Source organism: Pseudophryne corroboree, chromosome 5 (assembly GCF_028390025.1).
Source record: "Pseudophryne corroboree isolate aPseCor3 chromosome 5, aPseCor3.hap2, whole genome shotgun sequence".
NCBI classification, from domain to species: Eukaryota; Metazoa; Chordata; class Amphibia; order Anura; family Myobatrachidae; genus Pseudophryne; species Pseudophryne corroboree.
In genome coordinates, this window is record NC_086448.1 from 149,360,685 (window position 1) to 149,384,951 (window position 24,267).

Consider the following 24,267-nt stretch of genomic DNA (forward strand, 5'->3'; position numbering starts at 1 on the left):
GGCATGGAACAGTTACTAAAGTATATCTACAAACAAAAACATAACTATATATAGGCAGAGACAGAAAACTTCCCAATACAGGTTATCCTCATTTTTGGTGCTGAAGAAGAATCTATTAGGCTTTACTGATCCACCTGTCATCATCATGTGTATGTACTCAGCTGCAATGTTGCCTCACAGCGCTGGGCTCATGAGTTCAGATTCAACCCGGACCATAATGTTGTCGAGTCTAGAAGCTCTTTCGTTCTTGTGTGGGTTTCCTTCGAATGCTCGTTTCCTCCCACACACCACCAACCTACCGATAATTTAATTTCTGTCTAACAATTAGAGATGTGTGGTTAGGTTCTCTAGAAATTTGAATCCACCTGAATTTTGTGGATCCAGCCGGAACCGCAACCCAGTCCAGATCCAACAAGGAGATTTGGATTGAATAAATTTAATGATTTTAGCTGTTTTTATCGATTTTTGCTGATTTTATTTTTTATTTTTTATTTGAAACCAATCTGAATCCTAACCAAAACACTTGAGGGTGGTTTTGCCAAAACCGAAACACGATGATGGATTATAACCAAAGCAATATGATCCCTCGTGTCTTAGTGCCATTGTAGTAGTGAATTTAGACTGTGTTAAGAACAGCAGGTAACTAAGTTGGTCTTGGGGCATTTCAGGCTGTCTGCAGATATTCCTGATCAGTTGCAGCATTAATATATAGCGGTACCATCAGTTGCAGCATTATTTTATTTATTTTTTGTAAATATAAAATGTATTGAAAGGTCACTGTAAACATAGGCATTGATACATAAAAAGCTGTATACAAAACATGAATGGAACATAGCCGATAGTAATGAAAATATAAAGTACAGGATAGTGACCAGTTTTATGGTTAACTGAGGGGGAAAATGGGTAGGAGGGTAGGGGAACTCAGAAAGGGGCGGTGTGGCAAACCTCAAAGAAAGAAGGAAGAAAAGATTCAGGCGTAGATAATAACATAAGAAAAGAAAGAAAGATAGACAGATCGTAAAGGGTGGATACTTGTCCCATGCTTTTCATGTTTGCTATTCTGCCTTTGATCTTTATCCCTATCTGTGTGGTATCTGGACTCCAGGTCGACACCAAAAAGGTCGATACCAATTGGTTGACACACCTTAGGTCAACATCTGAAATAGGTCGACATGGACAAAAGGTCGACATGGACAAGGTCGACATGGAAAAAGGTAGTCACAAATTTTTCACTATTTTTTTTTTCTTGAATTTTTTGAACTTTTTCATACTTTACGATCCACGTGGACTACAATTGAGAACAGTAACCTTCGCTCGCCATGCGAGGGGACACGGTGCACTAACTGGGGTTCCTGGTCACTACACCAAAAAACATAAAAAACTCATGTCGACCTTTTTCCATGTCGACCTTTTGTCCACGGTGACCTATTCCACGTGTCGACATTTGGCGTCAACCTAAGTGGTGTCGTCGACCTGGAGACCCATACCCGGTACACAGATAGTCCTCAGTCTAGGTGACAAACAAGCATCAGTCAGGCTACACAAGCAGCGGTCAGTCCAAGCAGCAGAGTCAGGGTACAGAGAGCTCTCAGTCCATGCGACTAACAGCAGAGTAGGAGTACATAGACAGCGCTCAATCATGTGACAAGCAAGCAGCAGAGTAGGGGTACACAGATGGCTATGACTCCGCTGCTTTTTTCTCTAACGTCCTAGTGGATGCTGGGGACTCCGAAAGGACCATGGGGAATAGCGGCACCGCAGGAGACTGGGCACAAAAGTAAAAGCTTTAGGACTACCTGGTGTGCACTGGCTCCTCCCCCTATGACCCTCCTCCAAGCCTCAGTTAGATTTTTGTGCCCGAACGAGAAGGGTGCAGTCTAGGTGGCTCTCCTGAGCTGCTTAGGAAAAAGTTTAGTTTTAGGTTTTTTATTTTCAGTGAGACCTGCTGGCAACAGGCTCACTGCATCGAGGGACTAAGGGGAGAAGAAGCGAACTCACCTGCGTGCAGAGTGGATTGGGCTTCTTAGGCTACTGGACATTAGCTCCAGAGGGACGATCACAGGCCCAGCCATGGATTTGTCCCAGAGCCGCGCCGCCGGCCCCCTTACAGAGCCAGAAGACTGAAGAGGTCCAGAAAATCGGCGGCAGAAGACGTCCTGTCTTCAATAAGGTAGCGCACAGCACCGCAGCTGTGCGCCATTGCTCTCAGCACACTTCACACTCCGGTCACTGAGGGTGCAGGGCGCTGGGGGGGGGCGCCCTGAGACGCAATAAAAACACCTTTTTGGCAAAAAATACATCACATATAGCTCCTGGGCTATATGGATGCATTTAACCCCTGCCAATTTTTCCATAAAAAAGCGGGAGAAAGGCCGCCGAGAAGGGGGCGGAGCCTATCTCCTCAGCACACTGGCGCCATTTTTTCCTCACAGCTCCGTTGGAGGAAGGCTCCCTGACTCTCCCCTGCAGTCCTGAACTACAGAAACAGGGTAAAACAAGAGAGGGGGGGCACTAATTTGGCAGATTAATCAATACAGCAGCTATATCAGGGAAAAACACTTATATAAGGTTATCCCTATATATATATAGCGCTCTGGTGTGTGCTGGCAAACTCTCTCTCTGTCTCCCCAAAGGGCTAGTGGGGTCCTGTCCTCTGTCAGAGCATTCCCTGTGTGTGTGCTGTGTGTCGGTACGTTGTGTCGACATGTATGAGGAGGAAAATGGTGTGGAGGCGGAGCAATTGCCTGTGTTAGTGATGTCACCCCCTAGGGAGTCGACACCTGACTGGATGGTCTTATGGAAAGAATTACGTGATAGTGTCAGCACTTTACAAAAGACTGTTGACGACATGAGACAGCCGGCAAATCAGTTAATACCTGTACAGGCGTCTCAAACACCGTCAGGGGCTCTAAAACGCCCGTTACCTCAGGTCGATACAGACACTGACACGGACACTGACTCCAGTGTCGACGGTGAGGAAACAAACGTATTTTCCAGTAGGGCCACACGTTACATGATCACGGCAATGAAGGAGGTTTTGAACATTTCTGATACTACAAGTACCACAAAAAAAGGGTATTATGTGGGGTGTGAAAAAACTACCCGTAGTTTTTCCTGAATCAGATGAATTAAATGAGGTGTGTGATGAAGCGTGGGTTTCCCCCGATAAAAAACTGCTAATTTCTAAAAAATTATTGGCATTATACCCTTTCCCGCCAGAGGTTAGGGCACGTTGGGAAACACCCCCTAGGGTAGATAAGGCGCTCACACGCTTATCAAAACAAGTGGCGTTACCGTCTCCTGATACGGCCGCCCTCAAGGAACCAGCTGATAGAAAGCTGGAAAATATCCTAAAAAGTATATACACACATACTGGTATTATACTGCGACCAGCAATCGCCTCAGCCTGGATGTGCAGTGCTGGGGTGGCTTGGTCAGATTCCCTGACTGAAAATATTGAAACCCTGGACAGGGACAATATATTATTGACTATAGAGCATTTAAAGGATGCATTTCTATATATGCGAGATGCACAGCGGGATATTTGCACTCTGGCATCAAGAGTAAGTGCGAGGTCCATTTCTGCCAGAAGAGGGTTATGGACGCGACAGTGGTCAGGTGATGCGGATTCCAAACGGCATATGGAAGTATTGCCGTATAAAGGGGAGGAGTTATTTGGGGTCGGTCTATCGGACCTGGTGGCCACGGCAACGGCTGGGAAATCCACCATTTTACCCCAGGTCACCTCTCAGCAGAAAAAGATACCGTCTTTTCAGGCTCAGTCCTTTCGTCCCCATAAGGGCAAGCGGGCAAAAGGCCACTCATATCTGCCCCGGGGCAGAGGAAGGGGAAAAAGACTGCAGCAGACAGCCTCTTCCCACGAACAGAAGCCCTCCCCCGCTTCTGCCAAGTCCTCAGCATGACGCTGGGGCCTTACAAGCAGACTCAGGCACGGTGGGGGCCCGTCTCAAGAATTTCAGCGCGCAGTGGGCTCACTCGCAAGTGGACCCCTGGATCCTGCAGGTAGTATCTCAGGGGTACAAATTGGAATTCGAGACGTCTCCCCCTCGCCGGTTCCTGAAGTCTGCTTTACCAACGTCTCCCCCCGACAGGGAGGCGGTATTGGAAGCCATTCACAAGCTGTATTCCCAGCAGGTGATAATCAAGGTACCCCTCCTACAACAGGGAAAGGGGTATTATTCCACGCTGTTTGTGGTTCCCGAAGCCGGACGGCTCGGTGAGACCCATTTTAAATCTGAAATCCTTGAACACTTACATAAAAAGGTTCAAGTTCAAGATGGAGTCACTCAGAGCAGTGATAGCGAACCTGGAAGAAGGGGACTATATGGTGTCTCTGGACATCAAGGATGCTTACCTCCATGTCCCAATTTGCCCTTCTCACCAAGGGTACCTCAGGTTTGTGGTACAGAACTGTCACTATCAGTTTCAGATGCTGCCGTTTGGATTGTCCACGGCACCCCGGGTCTTTACCAAGATAATGGCCGAAATGATGATTCTTCTTCGAAGAAAAGGCGTCTTAATTATCCCTTACTTGGACGATCTCCTGATAAGGGCAAGGTCCAGAGAACAGTTAGAGGTCGGAGTAGCACTATCTCAAGTAGTACTACGACAGCACGGATGGATTCTAAATATTCCAAAATCGCAGCTGATTCCGACGACACGTCTGCTGTTCCTAGGGATGATTCTGGACACAGTACAGAAAAAGGTGTTTCTCCCGGAGGAGAAAGCCAGGGAGTTATCCGACCTAGTCAGGAACCTCCTAAGACCAGGCCAAGTGTCAGTGCATCAATGCACAAGGGTCCTGGGAAAGATGGTGGCTTTTTACGAAGCTATTCCATTCGGCAGATTCCACGCAAGAACTTTTCAGTGGGATCTGCTGGACAAATGGTCCGGATCGCATCTTCAAATGCATCAGCGGATAACCCTGTCTCCAAGGACAAGGGTGTCTCTCCTGTGGTGGTTACAGAGTGCTCATCTCCTAGAGGGCCGCAGATTCGGCATTCAGGACTGGGTCCTGGTGACCACGGATGCCAGCCTGAGAGGCTGGGGAGCAGTCACACAGGGAAAAAATTTCCAGGGCTTGTGGTCAAGCATGGAAACGTCACTTCACATAAATATCCTGGAACTAAGGGCCATTTACAATGCCCTAAGTCAGGCAAGGCCTCTGCTTCAGGGTCAGCCGGTGTTGATCCAGTCGGACAACATCACGGCAGTCGCCCACATAAACAGACAGGGCGGCACAAGAAGCAGGAGGGCAATGACGGAAGTTGCAAGGATTCTTCGCTGGGCGGAAAATCATGTGATAGCACTGTCAGCAGTGTTCATTCCGGGAGTGGACAACTGGGAAGCAGACTTCCTCAGCAGACACGATCTTCACCCGGGGGAGTGGGGACTTCACCCAGAAGTCTTCCACATGATTGTGAACCGTTGGGAAAAACCAAAGGTGGACATGATGGCGTCCCGCCTCAACAAAAAACTGGACAGATATTGCGCCAGGTCAAGGGACCCTCAGGCAATAGCTGTGGATGCTCTGGTAACACCGTGGGTGTACCAGTCAGTATATGTGTTCCCTCCTCTGCCTCTCATACCCAAGGTACTGAGAATCATAAGAAGGAGAGGTGTAAAGACTATACTCGTGGCTCCGGATTGGCCAAGAAGGACTTGGTACCCGGAAATTCAAGAGATGCTCACGGAAGACCCGTGGCCTCTACCTCTAAGAAAGGACCTGCTCCAGCAGGGACCATGTCTGTTCCAAGACTTACCGCGGCTGCGTTTGACGGCATGGCGGTTGAACGCCGGATCCTGAAGGAAAAAGGCATTCCGGATGAAGTTATCCCTACCCTGATCAAAGCCAGGAAGGATGTAACTGTGCAACATTATCACCGTATTTGGCGTAAATATGTTGCGTGGTGTGAGGCCAGGAAGGCCCCTACAGAGGAATTTCAACTGGGTCGATTCCTGCATTTCCTGCAAACAGGACTGTCTATGGGCCTCAAATTAGGGTCCATTAAGGTTCAAATTTCGGCCCTGTCAATATTCTTCCAAAAAGAACTAGCTTCAGTTCCTGAAGTTCAGACGTTTGTCAAGGGGGTACTGCATATACAGCCTCCTTTTGTGCCTCCAGTGGCACCTTGGGATCTCAATGTAGTTTTAGGATTCCTAAAATCACATTGGTTTGAACCACTCACCACTGTGGACTTAAAATATCTCACATGGAAAGTGGTAATGCTGTTAGCCCTGGCTTCGGCCAGGCGTGTATCAGAATTGGCGGCTTTATCCTATAAAAGCCCTTACCTAATTTTTCATACGGACAGGGCAGAATTGAGGACTCGTCCTCAATTTCTCCCTAAGGTGGTTTCAGCATTTCACTTAAACCAGCCTATTGTGGTGCCTGCGGCTACTAGGGACTTGGAGGATTCCAAGTTGCTGGACGTAGTCAGGGCCCTGAAAATATATGTTTCCAGGACGGCTGGAGTCAGAAAATCTGACTCGCTGTTTATCCTGTATGCACCCAACAAGCTGGGTGCCCCTGCTTCTAAGCAGACGATTGCTCGTTGGATTTGTAGTACAATTCAGCTTGCACATTCTGTGGCAGGCCTGCCACAGCCAAAATCTGTAAAAGCCCATTCCACACGGAAAGTGGGCTCATCTTGGGCGGCTGCCCGAGGGGTCTCGGCTTTACAACTTTGCCGAGCAGCTACTTGGTCAGGGGCAAATACGTTTGCAAAATTCTACAAATTTGATACCCTGGCTGAGGAGGACCTGGAGTTCTCTCATTCGGTGCTGCAGAGTCATCCGCACTCTCCCGCCCGTTTGGGAGCTTTGGTATAATCCCCATGGTCCTTTCGGAGTCCCCAGCATCCACTAGGACGTTAGAGAAAATAAGAATTTACTTACCGATAATTCTATTTCTTATAGTCCGTAGTGGATGCTGGGCGCCCATCCCAAGTGCGGATTGTCTGCAATACTTGTACATAGTTATTGTTACAAAAATCGGGTTATTATTGTTGTGAGCCATCTTTTCAGAGGCTCCTCTGTTATCATGCTGTTAACTGGGTTCAGATCACAGGTTGTACGGTGTGATTGGTGTGGCTGGTATGAGTCTTACCTGGGATTCAAAATCCTTCCTTATTGTGTACGCTCGTCCGGGCACAGTATCCTAACTGAGGCTTGGAGGAGGGTCATAGGGGGAGGAGCCAGTGCACACCAGGTAGTCCTAAAGCTTTTACTTTTGTGCCCAGTCTCCTGCAGAGCCGCTATTCCCTATGGTCCTTTCGGAGTCCCCAGCATCCACTACGGACTATGAGAAATAGAATTATCGGTAAGTAAATTCTTATTTTGTGGCATGTACTAAGCACTGACTGTGTACCCTGACTCCGCTGCTTGTTTGTGGCATGTACTGAGCACTGTCTTTGTACCCTGACTCTGCTGCTTGTTTATGGTATGTACTGAGCTCTGTCTGTGTACCCTGACTCAGCTGCTTGTTTGTGGCATGTACTGAGCTCTAGCTGTGTACCCTGACTCCGTTGCTTGTTTGTGGCATGTACTGAGCTCTGTCTGTGTACCCTAACTCTGCTGCTTGTTTGTGACATGTACTGAGATCTGTCTGTGTACCCTGACTCCGCTGCTTGTTTGTGGCATGGACTGAGCTCTGTCTGTGTACCTTGACTCCGCTGCTTGTTTGTGGCATGGACTGAGCACTGTCTGTGTACCCTGACTCCGCTGCTTGTTTGTGGCATGGACTGAGCACTGTCTGTGTACCCTGACTCCGCTGCTTGTTTGTGGCATGGACTGAGCACTGTCTGTGTACCCTGACTCTGCTGCTTGTTTGTGACATGTACTGAGATCTGTCTGTGTACCCTGACTCCGCTGCTTGTTTGTGGCATGGACTGAGCTCTGTCTGTGTACCCTGACTCCGCTGCTTGTTTGTGGCATGGACTGAGCACTGTCTGTGTACCCTGACTCCGCTGCTTGTTTGTGGCATGGACTGAGCTCTGTCTGTGTACCCTGACTCCGCTGCTTGTTTGTGGCATGGACTGAGCACTGTCTGTGTACCCTGACTCCGCTGCTTGTTTGTGGCATGGACTGAGCACTGTCTGTGTACCCTGACTCCGCTGCTTGTTTGTGGCATGGACTGAGCACTGTCTGTGTACCCTGACTCCGCTGCTTGTTTGTGGCATGGACTGAGCACTGTCTGTGTACCCTGACTCCGCTGCTTGTTTGTGGCATGGACTGAGCACTGTCTTTGTACCCTGACTCCGCTGCTTGTTTGTGGCATGAACTGAGCACTGTCTGTGAACCCCTACTCTGATGTCTTTGATACTGTTTCCTGCCAGGGACGGATGAAGATAGGAGGGGACCCGTGTGCAGTGTCCATGCAGGTTCTCCTCCTCTCTCTCTTCGGTGGTGCAGGTGAGTAGACTCTGGCACAGTGCTATAGTTTGCTGCCCATGCATAAATCTCTGCGAGAATCGCTGTAGCACCATTTTCCTAGTGATTTGTGCAGCACCACAGCAGAACTCTGGAGAAATAAGTATAATACATGGGTGCAGGGTGCGTAATGTGGGGCACCCTGGACACAGGGGCCCATATGCACTATACACCCTACATCCATTATTGATCTGTCACTGTAGCCTATTATCATCATCTGATACCCTGGTGAGGTACATGCAGTTAAGTCAAAAAGTCTGTGGATCAGCTGGACAGTGATCCTATCACTTGGTACTAGTGCAAAACAAGATCACATCATGTGTAGTCTTAAAGGCCTGTGCACGGAATGCGGTCATGTGACCGGCGCTTGGGATCCCGGCAGTCACCCTACTGACGCCGGGATCCCGAGCAATGAAACGCCTGACAGTCGGCGCGCTGACTAACAGGGACTATTCCCACTCGTGGGTGCCCACAACACCCATAGAGTGGGAATAGTACCTGTGGCGAGCACAGACAGCCACGAGCCCGCAAGGGGCTTTGTTGCACCCGGCCCCGCTGCCAGCATTCTGCGGCCGGGATCCCGGGGTTGGTATGCTCATCGCCAGGATCCCCAGCGCCGGCCTCCCTGCCCCAACCCCTGTGCATATGTATCATTTGTGTTAATTGATAGTTCTGAACATTTGACTTGAAGAACGTAGCAGCATATATACCTTGCACGCTCAAGGGAAGGTTATCGAAGCTTGTGGTAATAGGTACACTATGTGGTATGTTGCAGCAACTTCAGTTATTGCTGAGTCCGCCAGGTTAGATTCTCCCAGCTACAGTGTCCATAGCATGGCGTGGCAGAGTTCTCATGTTGATGTTTTTCAGAAATCCACAACATTAAAGAAGAGATCTCGGAAGCAGGAGATGAATTCAGAAGAAAGAGAAGCTGAGCGTGCCCGACTTGCTCAGCTAGAAAAAAGACACAATTTCCTTAAAAATCCACGTTTTTTACCCCCGAACAGCTTGCATGGCGGGCGCTCCCTCATTCTCCCCACAAAGAGAAAGGAGTCCTTAATTCCTGGGAAAAATAGAGTCACCGAAGAACAGTAAGATGTGATTTCTAAAGTATTTAAAAATTGTTTTATTTAAGCAAACACAGTGGAGGCGGGCAAGGGGGGGTTCGTGTGCACACGGATCCTGTTCTGTGGGATACCGCAGAACAGGATCCTGTCAGTGACACACGGGATTTCATTGAACACAGTGCGGCACAGCCGCACTGTGTGAACACATACAATGAAATGTATCTGTTCACATTGAAATCCCGTTATCCTGCCGTCTGGCCCAATCGCAGCATGCTTCAGTCGGATCCGGCGGCGGCAGGACTGCCGCACATGTGTGGGCTCCTCCATAGGCGCCCATGTGCACTCTCCTTCCGGCCAGGCGGGTCCCAATGTGTGGCCGTAGCCTTAATGAGTTACTGGTTCCTACTGAATTGATGGACTGCTCTATCATACCTCCCAACATGACCCATTCCAGGAGAGACACAATTTCTGCTCCTGGACTTCCCTCTTAATCTATGAATACTGTGACCTGTGGTGAAACACTATTCTCATCAATGAACTAGTTCAACACAGGTGACGGCAATCATACATTTAGAGGGAAGCCCAAGAACAGAGCATTTTATCTCTCCTGGAATGGGTCATGTTGGGAGGTATGAATTATTGTGAATATTCATTCAGGCCACACAATTATTTGTGTAGACTATATATGTTAGTGTAACTGACAGGTGATTTGTGTAGACTACAGGTGTCAGTGTAACTGACGGAGCCTCTTTTCTCCTCACCTGTGTCCAAGCAGGAAAATTCCTGTTCTTTTATTAATACTTGCGGATCTGGAGGAGTACATTATTGTTTACTTGGATAATTGACATCAAAAAATTTTTGTTCCCAATTTAAATATGAATGAATATAAAATCACTGTCTGCTGTATTTACTAAACACCATTCCATACATTTTATTTTTTTCTAGTGATGAAAATGATCTTATACCTGTGTTTCTTGCTAATCCACCATTTGTTATCTTCTCCGAGTATGATGTTGGACAGATATATGAGGTGAGTCTACACCAGGCATTCCCAACCTTGGTCCTCAAGACACATTGGTTTTAGTGATATCAATGCTTGAAGCACAGGTAACTTAAGGGCAGATGTATTAAGCCTGCAGAAGGCATAAAGAAGTGATAAAGCACTGATAAGTGCAAGGTGATAATGCACCAGCCAATCAGCTCATAACTGTAAATTTACATACTGGAGATGATTGGCTGGTTCGTTATCACCTTGCACTTATCACAGCTTTATCACTTCTTTATGCCTTCTCCAGGCTTAATAGATCTGCCCTTAGTACCTCTGTTTTTTTTATGTATCCATCTGTGCTGCAGCCTGGATATCACTAAAACCTGCACTGTTACTGTTCCTTGACGGCCAAGGTTGGGAATGCCTGGTCTACACTGTGCAGGAAACTGGCATCACCTATATAAGAAATGGTCAGTCTTGTTATTATCTGTGTGTACATGGTGCAGTTACAGAAATGTACACGTAAAAGTATAGACCAGTGGTTCTTAAACTCAGTCCTCAAGACTCCAATGGAGGAGCACCGGTGTATCCATTACTAACTGACCCATGATTCACAGATGGAGCTAATTATTTCATTTGTGACCCTGTGATGACACTTGGAAAACATGTACTTCTTGGAGTCCTGAGCACCGAGTTTGAGTAGCTATGAGGTTCTCAAACGTGGTCCTCAAGGCACCCCAACGGTCCAGGTTTTAAGTTTATCCATAGTTGGCCACAGGTAACTGCGTTTGAGAATCTCTGACCTATGGCATAGACCAATCTTAGTTATATACTCTGCTTTTTTATATGCATGTTGTCAATTATTAAATCTATTGGTAATTTATATTTCTGAATGGAGGGAAGAAGTAAGTGAGTAAACCCAATAAGGGAAAGGATCCGACATTTAAGTATTCAATTAGCAGCCAAATCCAATAAGATTTGGCCGTTCCTGGCGATGCCAATCCGACTTTTTTTAAAGTCGGATTGACATTGTCGGAAACGGGGCTAAAACCTGTCGGATTTGGCGCAATTCCGGCAAAACGTGGATCCGCGGCTATTCCTTCCATCCGGAATTGGCGACTTGTCGGAAAAACGGCAGACAAATTGAATAGGTCGGAACACTCCGACCTAAAAAAGTCAGAAACTGCCGTCTTTCAGACAAGACGGCAGTTCCAACTACAATTGAATACACCCCTAAACCTTAAAACCCAGTCTGATTCCTACTACATGGATTACATCCTGCAAGTGAATCTACAGTTTCCTAAAATCTAGAGGGCAATGTGTGACAAATAGCATGGTTTTATTGGTGGCATAAGGTCTGATTGCATTGTTTTGGGTAGTAGTAGTAATATTCAGCGGAAAAAAGAGGATGAGTTGCCACGTAGATAAGCATAGGAGGAAATTATCCTCACTGCAAGCACCCTGATCTCCCATGCACAATTTTGTAGATTCCATAGAACACTTTATTAAAGGGTATTATGGTCAGCATGCAGAGCCGGCCCTAACCAATATGATGCCTTAGGCAAGATTTTGGCTGGTGCCCCCTAGCACCGCTGCTAGTTCTGCCTTTCACCCTGCACCCCTTTCCCAGCACCGTCACCCCTCACCAATAGCAGTCCTTATTTTGGTGCTCCTACCCCCTATATTTTAAATAGGAACAGTGCACACACTCGGCGCACAGCTCAAAAAGTGGCGTGTTCTTGCTTGGAAGGGGCATGGCCACACAATAGTACCCCCAATTCAAATTACGCCAAACGGTAGTGCAACTTTATTCACATTTTATCATGTGATAGTGTCCCTTATTCACGTTACATCACACAGTAGTACCACTTAACCTTATATACATTATTCCTCACAGTAGTGCTCCTTATTTACATTACATCACACTGAATTGCTCCTTATTCACATTACACCACACCATATTACTCTTTATTCACATTAGACCACACAGTAGTGCCCTTTCTATACATTACGCCACACAGTAGAGAACCTTATACACATAATGCCACACATTAGTAATGCATTTATACACATAATACTACAGTAATGCCCCTTACACATATGACACACATTATTAATGTCCTTATAAACATAATTCGCCTTACACATTATGCCAACCTTTATTAATGCCCTTATACACATAATGCCCCTTACATATATTCCGAACACTACTGCACAACCAACCCACCCGCACACAGCACTCACATGACCGCTAACACTGTGACCTCTGCCACTGCTTGGATGCAGATGTGTCCTCATACATCTTGCCTCAATACGCCATACAGCAGGAAGTGGCGTTGGGCGCCTTTTTTGATGAAAATGTGTCTTATTTGCATTACTATGTGGCTAGGATGCACAAGCAGCTTCTACTGCTGAAAATGATATACAGCATGCCTATATTCTGTGTGCGACTGTGGCTGTATCTGCATAGGAAATGCTACATTACAGTGATTTCCAGGAATACACTGTAACATAACATTTCATATGCAGATACAGCCGCAGTCACACACAGAATATAGGCATGTCGCATATCATTTTAATCAGCAGAAGCTGCTTGTGCTTTTGCCTAGTCTGCCTATGCCTAGGGCCGGCTCTGTCAGCATGGATGGTGTAGTGGTTAGCATTACTGCCTCACAGCACTGATTCCCACCATGGCCCTAACTATGTGGAGTTTATATATATCATGGGTACTCCAGTTTCCTCCCACAATCCAAAAACATACTGGTAGGTTAATAAGCTCCCAATAAAAATTAACCCTAGTGTGAATGTATGTGCGTGTACATGTGGTAGGGAATATAGATTGTATTAGGGCAGGGACTGATGTGAAAGGCCAAATATTCTCTGTAAAGCGCTTGCAGAATATATGTGCGCTGTATAAATGACTGGTAATTAATAACAAATATAGTTTTCTTTTCATGCACAAAGGTAACTGTGGAGTTGAGAAATATGACGGCAGCAAGCCGCCACGTGAGAGTTATCCCTCCATCCACCCCATACTTCTCTGTGGGCCTTGGTAAGTGAGTAAAATAAGCATAGAACTACTAACGGGTATTAATGGGCAAACATGTGGATAATGGTCTGATTCAGAGATGGACGCAGATTGCTCAGCAGCTGTGTATTTGGACTGTTACTGTGGGTGGGTCATGAGGACTGGGCTTGGGAAATGATGACCTAGGGCAAGGCACATTGAAACATTGAAGTTTCTTAATGGCCTTGACTATAGTAGCCATGCTCCTCTTTGCTGCGGTGCATGCTGCAAAACGTCTTTCTGCATGGCGCACTGGGCTGTGACTGTTTGCAGCCAGCGATCGCTCCTTTAATTCCTAATGGAATTAAAGGAGCTAATGGAGCGATTTCCAGCTGCCAATAGTCAAAGCCCGGCGCGCCATGCAGAATGCCGTCCATCGCAGCGAAGATGAGGATGGCTACATCTGTAGAAGGGTTGCCGGAAAGGGTGGTCCTCTGATTGCTAGAGTTTGCATGCCTCTCACTTTCTGTAGTGTGTGGCCACTGCTGTACCCACCAGAATTTTTTAGAGATTATTAGTGTAGGCCACTAGTGGGCCTACCACTAAAGGAGGCTTAGTGCCTGCTGCCTGAGCAGTGCTCGCACTGTGTTTGGAATTCTGTGAAGGGTATTTGGGTGAAGGGATGTTCTCTTGTAATATGTAGCAGTGAATAACTTTCTGTTGGACAGGTAGAGGTAGGAGTGGCTCTAATATAAATTGAACTGATATAATTTATATTTTCCCGAGCCTCTCTTTGTCCCTACTGAGAAAAGGTTCCACCCTGGTGTCCTGGGCCATATCCTATATATATATATATATATATATATATACCTGTGATAGTGCTCAGTGGACAGTACATACTGACTGGTGACTCTGAGTTTATGTGCATGGACCAAATCCATTTTCTGCATGCCGTGGATTTAATTCTGACCAGGGCTCTGCATGGTCATCACCCCCAGCAGCTCCAGTTTCCTCTTACTATATGTTTCAGAGACATACCAGGGGTTAATTGGCTTCTAACGGTGCCAGCATTCCGAGCAGTATCGGAATTCTTGCGTCGGTATTTCGACTGCCGGGATCCCTGACCAGATCTCATTCTACCATATGTAATATCTGCAATCTTTGTTTCTTCTAGGAAAGTTTCCAGGAGCAGGAGGGATCGTTGCTCCTGGGATGAGCTGCCATTATACAGTGCGCTTTGTTCCTGATTCTCTGGCTGATTTTGAGGATTTTCTACTGGTTGAATCCCAAGCTATGTATCCTGTTTTAGTCCCTATAGAAGCTAGGAGATCACCGCCAGTACTGACATGTAAGCACCAGAACAGAGTTACCACACTAACTGTTCTATCATTATAGTGAAAACCCTGGTTTTACAGATAATTTAATTAGGGGTTTGATTTCCAGTCATTAATATTAGCCCTTTGCACTGCTAAATTATTTGCTTAACAAATCGTGACCTTTTTCAGTTCTTATATTCCACCTCTTCAGGGACAGCCTCTAGTCTCAGAAGGGCTAGCAGCCGTCAGTAGAGTTGCTGACAATCATAAAGTATGTAGTGAAATCCTTGTGCATTGGGAAGCAGAAAGATCAGACCAGTGTAAAGCTGGCATCGTTCTGCTCTTCCGCACAGAGGAGTACCAAAGCACAGGTTTTAGTTAATATTGGTTTGGTCTCCTTTTCATCTTTTTGTACTCTTCTCTTTTTTCTCCTCCTCCCGTAGCTAAACTATGCAAATTGTCACTGCACGTGCCACAAAAAAGCTGCAGGCATATGCGCGTATACAGCACCTGCTTGCATGAGAGCCAGGACAGGCACAGTAAGGGAGCAATCGCTGTAATATTGGCCTAGGTCTAGTGCAAATACACGCTGATTATGATAAGTCACCAGCAATAGCTAGCCACAGCTTATGATGAATTCACTTATGAAGCCTATAGTCTTTCCTTTTTATTTTTTATTACCTTTTACTTCAGTTATTTATTTATATATTTTATCTAAATATGATGTTAATTGTTATGTTCAGTGCCTCGAAATCTGGACTGTGGCCCTTGCTTAGTTGGAGGAGTGAAGCTCATTGAATGTATCTGCAGGAATGAAGGTCTAAATCGTGGAAGGTTCTGTATTATGCCCAAAAGTCTGTGGCCCCCTGCAAACTTCAGAGTAAGTGGTTTCCTCCTTCACCAACTCATGTTATTAACTTCTAATTTGACTTTCATTTTGACACGATGAGGGGAATTCAATTAACTCTCCCCCTGTGGGGCTGTAAACAAAAATCCGCAAATTCAGCAGTACCAAAAGTGCGGCATATAGCACCTAATTGAATTCTTTAGGCTGTCCCAGGAAAAGCTACATGGCATCCCAGAACAGTTTTCGGAAGAACTTCCATGTGTTGCTTAAAAAAAAGGTATTACAGTAAAAATCCTACAGAAAATCCATCTTTGAACAACCACTTCAATCCAAAACCGTATAATACAAGGCTACACATACTGTACATAGGGAACCTAGTGATCGTGGGGCATGGCACATTTACATTTTTACATTTGTTTCTTGTGTTTAGAGTGTAGCGGCTGCAGGATTTGTGGAACTGGTACCTTTCGGCATCCGGCCTGCTATGTTTGAATTGTATCCTGGTCAAGAAACCATTATTGAGGTCAGTAACAAGTGTTTGAAAGACTTACAACATAACTGTGCCTGTGAGCTCCTGTCAGGCACAAATGGACTGTTGGTGTGTGTGCAGAGTAATTTACATTCATCATAAATTGGCCACACCAAGGCTGATTGTGCCTCTTGGCCCTCTGGTCAAGGGATTATCTTTGCATTTGAGCAGCTAAGGTCCAGCCATTTGTCCCCTTTAGCCACACAGCCAGGCCACTTCCAGCTCTTTGGTAGCCTACTATTGCAGTCCAATGCCTACATACAGTACCCAAGCCAATAGCCGCTATCAGTGGTCATCTTCTGAATGCATTTCTAACATTGCCTAATATCATCCTCGTACTTGTGTTATTTTTTCAACCCATAAACACTGTAACATTAAGTTAGTTGCTCTATATCAGCTTCATTATAACAGCGTATTGTCTTTGCTGTTGTCTTCTGCAGGTTGTCTTCTTCCCCACATCACCAGAAACCTACAGCCAGGTTTTCACCATTGCTTGTGATAACTGCCAGGTCAAGGATATTACATTAACAGGTGTGCTTATATAGACTGTCTTGGTCAATAGCAACTGTATAATAGGGGTGATATAGGGGTGGACACAGAGCAGTAGGTACTGCGAAACTATGTTAATGCTGCTGCCAATGGGCTGTCTATTGTGACTCCCACTGGCTGCAGCTCTAACACACATAGGTGCACCATTGAGCCGACATTGGCCATACCATCGTATTTCTGACCAGCACTATGCTTGCTCACAATGTCCATAGGATATTTGGCCGCCGGGGTCAGTGAAACTGCATCTTCCCATGCAGGCCCTGACACCAGCGTGCCTCCGCCACCCCTGCCACTGATAGCCACCCCCTGGTTACTGCCCGGGAACAGATGTCTGAGCTACGTGGATCTTCACGCAGTTCCATTATGCACCCGCCAGTAGTGACTATCGGGCAGCATGCGCAGAGGAAAAGCGTTCATCCACCTTTGAATTATCCCGATAGTCCCTTCACTATTGTGTCCATTCTTTTAGGATATGGACAACTTTTAGGGTTGGAGCTGATATCTGTCAGTGAGGACACGGGTGTTTCTGGCTGTGATGAACTTACTGACGTTACTGATGAACACTTAATACTGTTTCAAAGCACAAATTTATATTCAGCGCCAAAGAAGAGTATTGTTATCAGAAACACAACGTAAGTAAATGAACCCTGTATCATTTATGATGCTGTGTCAGGTCTTAAACTAAAACTGCTTTCCCTCATTATTTTCAGGCATGTACAACTCCCATTCTACTGGCAGATTATGAAACCAAATCTACAAGGGTTACTGCCGGGAGAACAAGCGGATGTGGGGAAGATTGAGTTTACTGCTGATTCAAGCACAGCTTTCACTATGACCCCAGTACACGGCATCCTGCAGCCTCATCAGGACCACATGTTCACTGTGACTTACACTCCCACTGAGGTACTAGCTGGCAAATGCAATGACGTAGAAATAATGGCACTTGGCAACAAATAGCTGCTATAGCCAAGTAATCCGTTTTAAACAACAAAGCAATGATTTAACATTAAGAAGAGCACCAAATAGTGTCTGTAATCAAGCTGATAATCAGTCCATTGGTCCAATAAGGATTTGCAATTTTCACAGGGAAACCACAGATTGCACTATTTCTACTGGTTCTCCAATGCTGTGTAATCAGGAATCTCCACACAAATGTGGTTATAGGCCTTATTCAGAGCTGGACGCTACTCAGATGTTTATGCAGTTGGCCGATGTTTTTTGTACTGTGCATGCATCGGAGTTGCACTGTAAATGCGTCATGATGATTTACCGATGGTGCTCGCAGTCAAATTTGGAGGAAGAGAGCAGGAATTTTGGTGGGTGTTACTGGGAGTTTACAGGGGGTGGGTAGCCAGACACAGGTGGGTGTGTTGCAGACATGGCACAACCAACTTTTGCATCTAAGTTTGAAACTGCCATGGCCCCAGCGTCCAAGTTGCGATGGTCATTCTGAGCAGCCAATGGGTTGCTCAGATTTTTGATGGTGCAAGCCTTTGTATGCAAGCTGCGGATTATACACAGTAGCACTGCAAAGATGCAGTCCCAAATAAAATAAATCAGGCCCTATATACTAAATAAATACATTTCTGTAAGTCTCTCACCAATCACATGGGCAGCACAGGCATACGAGGGGTGTGCAATAAGTTTCTGGATGTGTACTGCATAGGTAGAGTAAACACAATCTGACTGTCTGGTTATGAACTGTAATCTCTGACTATGGCCCTCATTCAGCTTCAGTTGCAGTTTTGCTATTGTAGCACAACTGCAACTCACTGCAATCACATGCTGGGGGCAGCCCAGCACATGGCAAGGCTGCCCAGCATGCAAATACCAGGCAGCGAGGCGATCGCAACGGCCGCCCCAAACCCACCACCATTTTTTATGCCACGCCCACCTATTGGCGTGTCGCCAACCCGTAGCGCACGGCGAACGTCTCTGACTAATTGACTGCTTGCGATCGCATCTCCCTGCCTGCGCATCAAATGGGGAGATGCGATCGCATCTCAATACCGTTTTATAATGAATACCCCCCCTAAAGTTTTTGTGAAATGTCAAGCCACAGAACTGTATATAAGCAGCACTGCACACCGAAGAAGTCAGCATGTTCATTGCCTTCACAAACACAACAGAGGCTACTGGAGAGTCATGATCTTCTACAACAAAAAGAGTGGTCTACAACAGTAGGAGAGTGTTGACCAACTGTGAGCTGCTTTTGGGGAGGAAGCACAGTCCCGAACCACTGTGTTTGAGTGGCTTGCAGTATTTTGTTGCCGAAGGCATTTACTGGAATGTCCACCATCACCGAGGATAACATTGCTGCCGTGCGGGCCAGAGTTGAGGTGGACACCAGAGTGACTGTGGCCCAGTTATGTAGAGTTTTGCATCCTTATCAGGTAAGTTAGGTTCAATAGTACTCATAGCCAGAAGTTTAGGGGCTGTGGTGGCCGATTCATCCAGGACACCCAGTGCTTTGTGTGAGGTGTCAGAAGTGTTGGAGGTTCCTGCTTTGGTAGCACAGGCTAGGCTGTGAGTGACAGCTCCCACAAAGTAACTAGCCAACCCTTGGCCTAAGTCGTTACCTAAAATCACAGAGATTGGTAATCCCTCCAGCAAGCCCACATTCACCTCCCCTGACCCCTGGCCCCAATCCAAATGAACTGGAGCCATGGGTATAACCATCATCTGGCCTCCTGCCATCGAAATTTTGAACTTGCGTTTTTTTTAGCCATTGATCCGGTGGAACTAAAATGGACTGAACCAGGGTAATGGAGGCGCCTGAGTCCCAGAGGCCCTGTAGGTTCTGGCCATTAATTCTGACAGGCTGTAGGTGACCCTCCATATTTGCTGGGGTAGCTTTCCCGAGTGCTGCCACTACCTCTACGTGATAAACTACTTCCTCTGCCTCTGGCGCATTGGGATAGTAGCACCCCTCCCCTCTCAACTGATGTCTCCTGACACACTGCCACTCGGGTCATGGCTGGTTTTGCTCCCAACAATGGCCTTCTTCCTTGTGGGCAATCCCGCTGTATGTGCCCTGGCTGTTGGCAAATGTAACACCTTCTGGAGTCAGATAGTTTTGGACTGTGAGGTCTGGGTGCACTAGGGTGCATGGCTGGGGTATGGGGTGACATTGGGCATGATGTAGCCAAGGGTGTGTCTTGATCAGGTGGGGGCATTCGGACAGGCACCCATTCTCCTCTGCTAGTACCCCTCCATCGGGGACGGTTAGCCAGAAATTCATCCGCCAGTGATGCTGCTGCTTCTGGGTCTATGGGTGTCTGTCCACCACCCACCCTCGGACTTCTGGAGCTATTTTGTTCATTAGTTGCTCCAATATGAAGAGATCTTTAATCTCCCTTGCATTTGTGGCTTGCTTCCCTTCTAGCCACCAATCACAGGGAGTGAATCTTAGCTTCTTAAAATTGCGAACGATGTATTCGCAATATTGCGATTACAAACTACTTAGCAGTTTCAGAGTAGCTTCAGACTTACTCGGCATCTGCGATCAGTTCAGTGCTTGTCGTTCCTGGTTTGACGTCACAAACACACCCAGCGTTCGGCCAGACACTCCTCCGTTTCTCCAGCCACTCCTGCGTTTTTTCCGGAAACGGTAGCGTTTTCATCCACACGCCCATAAAACGCCGTGTTTCCGCCCAGTAACACCCATTTCCTGTCAATCACATTACGTTCGCCGGAGCGAAGAAAAAGCCGTGAGTAAAAAAACTATCTTCATAGCAAAATTACTTGGCGCAGTCGCAGTGCGAACATTGCGCATGCGTACTAAGCAGAAAAACGCTGCGATGCGAAGAAAATTACCGAGCGAACGACTCGGAATGAGGGCCACAGTTCCTTCTAAATAAACTACTAAATGCCGTGTACGAAGAATCTCCACTTTTGCCAGGGATCGGAACTTAGGTCCTAATTCAGACCTGATCGTAACCCTGCAAAATTTTTCAGGGCTGTGGACAGGCACACTGACATGCGGGGGGATGCCCAGCACAGGCCTAGTCCGCCCCGCATGTCAGGCTCGACCCCCCTCCTGCTTTTGCACTTCAGGAGTAACTCCCGGCCAGCTCAGCTTTTGCGTGCTGGCTGGGAGCTACTCGTCGCAGCCCGGGTCGCAGCGGCTGCGTGTGACATCACGCAGCCACTGCGGCCCGCCCCCCGCACGGTCCAGCCACGCCTGCGTTGGCCGGACCACGACCACAAAACGGCGGCCTAACACCACTGTGCCACCCCCTCCCGCCCAGCGACCACCTCTGCCTGTCAATCAGGCAGAGGCAATCGCTGGGCAACGGCAGCTGTCAGCTGTCAGCCATGCGTCGGCGCACTGCTGCGCTGCTGCATGCGCACTTCTGACATGATCGCTGCGCTGCGATTAATGGCAGCTTGCGATCAGGTCAGAATGATCCCCTTAGTGCGGTAGGATTCAGGGGTAACTGCATACTGAGCCAACAACACTCTCCGAATCTCCTTGTCTCTTCCTGGCTCTGGGCTTAGGGCATGGTATGCTTCCTGAGCTCGACCCATCAAACGAGGCACTAAATATTGTGACCACTCCCTCCCAGGTATATCATGCATAGTCATCGTGGACTCAAATACCTGAAGGTGCGTGTCAATATCTGTGGCCAATTCCACAAAGTGCGGTACATCGTTGAAGCCCAGTCATGGCATCTGTCTTTCTACCGACAATGGTGCTGATGCCATCAATGGTACTATGACAGGTTTCTCCAGCACCTCTCCCAATACTGCTGCCCTCTCATGTGCGGCAGCTCCTGGTCCCAGGATGTCGAGCCAAATCTTCAGCTGTTCCGTGTTGCCGATAGTTAATGTAGCTACAGGGGTGGCCATTGCCCTGGTTCCATTACTAGTCCCCTCCACTGGGTCCTGGACCATATCCCCCTCTTCCTCTTCTCCAGCAGTGTGTTCTAAGTCCCATTGCACCAATTTTTCGATTAGGGATCACTTGGTATCCACTGTGTTGATTAAAATTTCTCTAACGTCCTAGTGGATGCTGGGGACTCCGTAAGGACCATGGGGAATAGCGGGCTCCGCAGGAGACTGGGCACTCTAAAGAAAGATTTAGTACTATCTGGTGTGCACTGGCTCCTCCCTCTATGCCCCTCTTCCAGACCTCAGTTAGAATCTGTGCCCGGAAAGAGACATATATACAGTCTGGGACTGTATATATGCCCGAGCCCCCGCCATTTTTTACACATTAAAGCGGGACAGAAGCCCGCCGCGGAGGGGGCGGGGCCTTCTTCCTCAGCACACCAGCGCCATTTTCTCTTCACAGCTCCACTGGAAGGACGCTCCCCAGGCTCTCCCCTGCAGTATACAGGTGCATTAGAGGGTAAAAAAGAGAGGGGGGGCACATAAATTTTGGCGCAGTGTATATATTAACAGCAGCTACAGGGTAAACACTAAGGTACAGTGTAATCCCTGGGTTATATAGCGCTGGGGTGTGTGCTGGCATACTCTCTCTCTGTCTCCCCAAAAGCCTTTGTGGGGTCCTGTCCTCAGTCAGAGCATTCCCTGTGTGTGTCGATACGCCTGTGTCGACATGTTTGATGAGGAAGGATACGTGGAGGCAGAACAAGTGCAGCTAAGTGTGGTGTCGCCGCCGACGGTGCCGACACCTGATTGGATGGATATGTGGAAGGTGTTAAATGATAATGTAAACTCCTTGCATAACAGATTGGATAAAACTGTGACCGTGGGACAGTCAGGGTCTCAACCCATGCCTGATCCTACAGCGCAGAGGCCGTCAGGGTCTCAAAAGCGCACACTATCCCAGATAGTTGACACAGATGTCGACACGGAATCTGACTCCAGTGTCGATGACGATGAGGCAAAATTGCAGCCTAAAATGACTAAAGCCATCCGCTACATGATTGTAGCAATGAAGGATGTATTACACATTTCTGAGGAAAATTCTGTCCCTGACAAGAGGATTTATATGTATGGGGAGAAAAAGCATGAAGTGACTTTTCCCCCTTCACATGAATTAAATGAATTATGTGAAAAAGCGTGGGATTCCCCTGACAGGAAGGTGATAGTTTCCAAGAGATTACTTATGGCGTATCCTTTCCCGCCAACGGACAAGTTACGCTGGGAATCCTCCCCTAGGGTAGACAAGGCGTTGACACACTTGTCTAAGAAGGTGGCCCTGCCGTCTCCGGATACGGCCGCCCTAAAGGATCCTGCGGATAGAAAGCAGGAAGCTATCCTGAAGTCTGTTTATACACATTCTGGCACACTGCTGAGGCCAGCAATTGCTTCGGCCTGGATGTGTAGTGCGGTAGCTGCATGGACGGATACTCTGTCTGAGGAGATAGATACCCTGGACAGGGACACTGTTCTACTGACCCTGGCACATATCAAGGACGCGGTCCTATATATGCGGGATGCCCAGAAGGACATTTGCCTGCTGGGCTCTAGAGTTAACGCAATGTCCATTTCTGCCAGAAGGGTCTTATGGACTCGGCAATAGACAGGGGATACCGACTCTAAAAAACACATGGAGGTTTTACCTTATAAGTGTGAGGAATTGTTTGGGGACGGTCTCTCGGACCTAGTTTCCACAGCTACGGCTGGGAAGTCAAATTTCTTGCCTTATGTCCCTCCACAACCTAAGAAAGCACCGTATTACCAAATGCAGTCCTTTCATTCTCAGAGGAGCAAGAAGGTCAGAGGTGCGTCCTTTCTTGCCAGAGGCAGGGGTAGAGGAAAAAAGCTGCACCATGCAGCTAGTTCCCAGGAACAAAAGTCTTCCCTGGCTTCCACTAAATCCACCGCACAGGCGGAGCCAGGAGCCGTGGGGGCGCGTCTCCGACATTTCAGCCACCAGTGGGTTCGCTCACAGGTGGATCCTTGGGCTATACAAATTGTGTCTCAGGGATACAAGCTGGAATTCGAGGTGATGCCCCCTCACCGTTACCTAAAATCGGCCTTACCAACTTCCCCCGTGGAAAGGGAGATAGTGTTGGCGGCAATTCACAAACTTTTTCTCCAGCAGGTGGTGGTAGAGGTTCCCCCCCTTCAACGGGGAAGGGGCTACTATTCCACTATGTTTGTGGTACCGAAACCGGACGGTTCGGTCAGACCCATTTTAAATTTAAAATCCCTGAACATTTATCTGAAGAAATTCAAGTTCAAAATGGAATCGCTCAGAGCGGTCATTGCAAGCCTGGAGGAAGGGGATTTTATGGTGTCTCTGGACATCAAGGATGCTTACTTGCATGTCCCCATTTATCCGCCTCATCAGGAGTACCTCAGGTTTGTGGTACGGGACTGTCATTACCAATTCCAGACGTTGCCATTTGGTCTGTCCAGGGCACCGAAAGTTTTTACCAAGGTGATGGCGGAAATGATGGTGCTCCTTCGGAAGCAAGGGGTTACAATTATCCCATACTTGGACGATCTCCTCATAAAGGCGAGGTCCAGGGAGCAGTTGCTGATCAGCGTAGCACACTCTCAGGAAGTGTTGCATCAGCACGGCTGGATTCTGAAC

The 24,267-nt window shown here is 47.4% G+C and overlaps 1 protein-coding gene across 5 annotated transcripts in view; it reads left to right on the plus strand.

Moving 5' to 3' along the window:
* Positions 1 to 24,267, plus strand: part of DLEC1 (DLEC1 cilia and flagella associated protein) — a 247,281-nt gene that overhangs the window by 58,838 nt on the left and 164,176 nt on the right. For all 5 annotated transcript variants that reach the window (XM_063921795.1, XM_063921794.1, XM_063921796.1 and 2 more), the window contains exons 7-15: positions 9,322 to 9,542; positions 10,464 to 10,548; positions 13,471 to 13,558; positions 14,688 to 14,861; positions 15,573 to 15,709; positions 16,107 to 16,199; positions 16,646 to 16,736; positions 17,224 to 17,386; positions 17,465 to 17,657. In XM_063921795.1, coding sequence (XP_063777865.1) covers positions 9,322 to 9,542; positions 10,464 to 10,548; positions 13,471 to 13,558; positions 14,688 to 14,861; positions 15,573 to 15,709; positions 16,107 to 16,199; positions 16,646 to 16,736; positions 17,224 to 17,386; positions 17,465 to 17,657 — 1,245 coding nt within the window. The remainder of the gene's footprint in view (positions 1 to 9,321; positions 9,543 to 10,463; positions 10,549 to 13,470; positions 13,559 to 14,687; positions 14,862 to 15,572; positions 15,710 to 16,106; positions 16,200 to 16,645; positions 16,737 to 17,223; positions 17,387 to 17,464; positions 17,658 to 24,267) is intronic.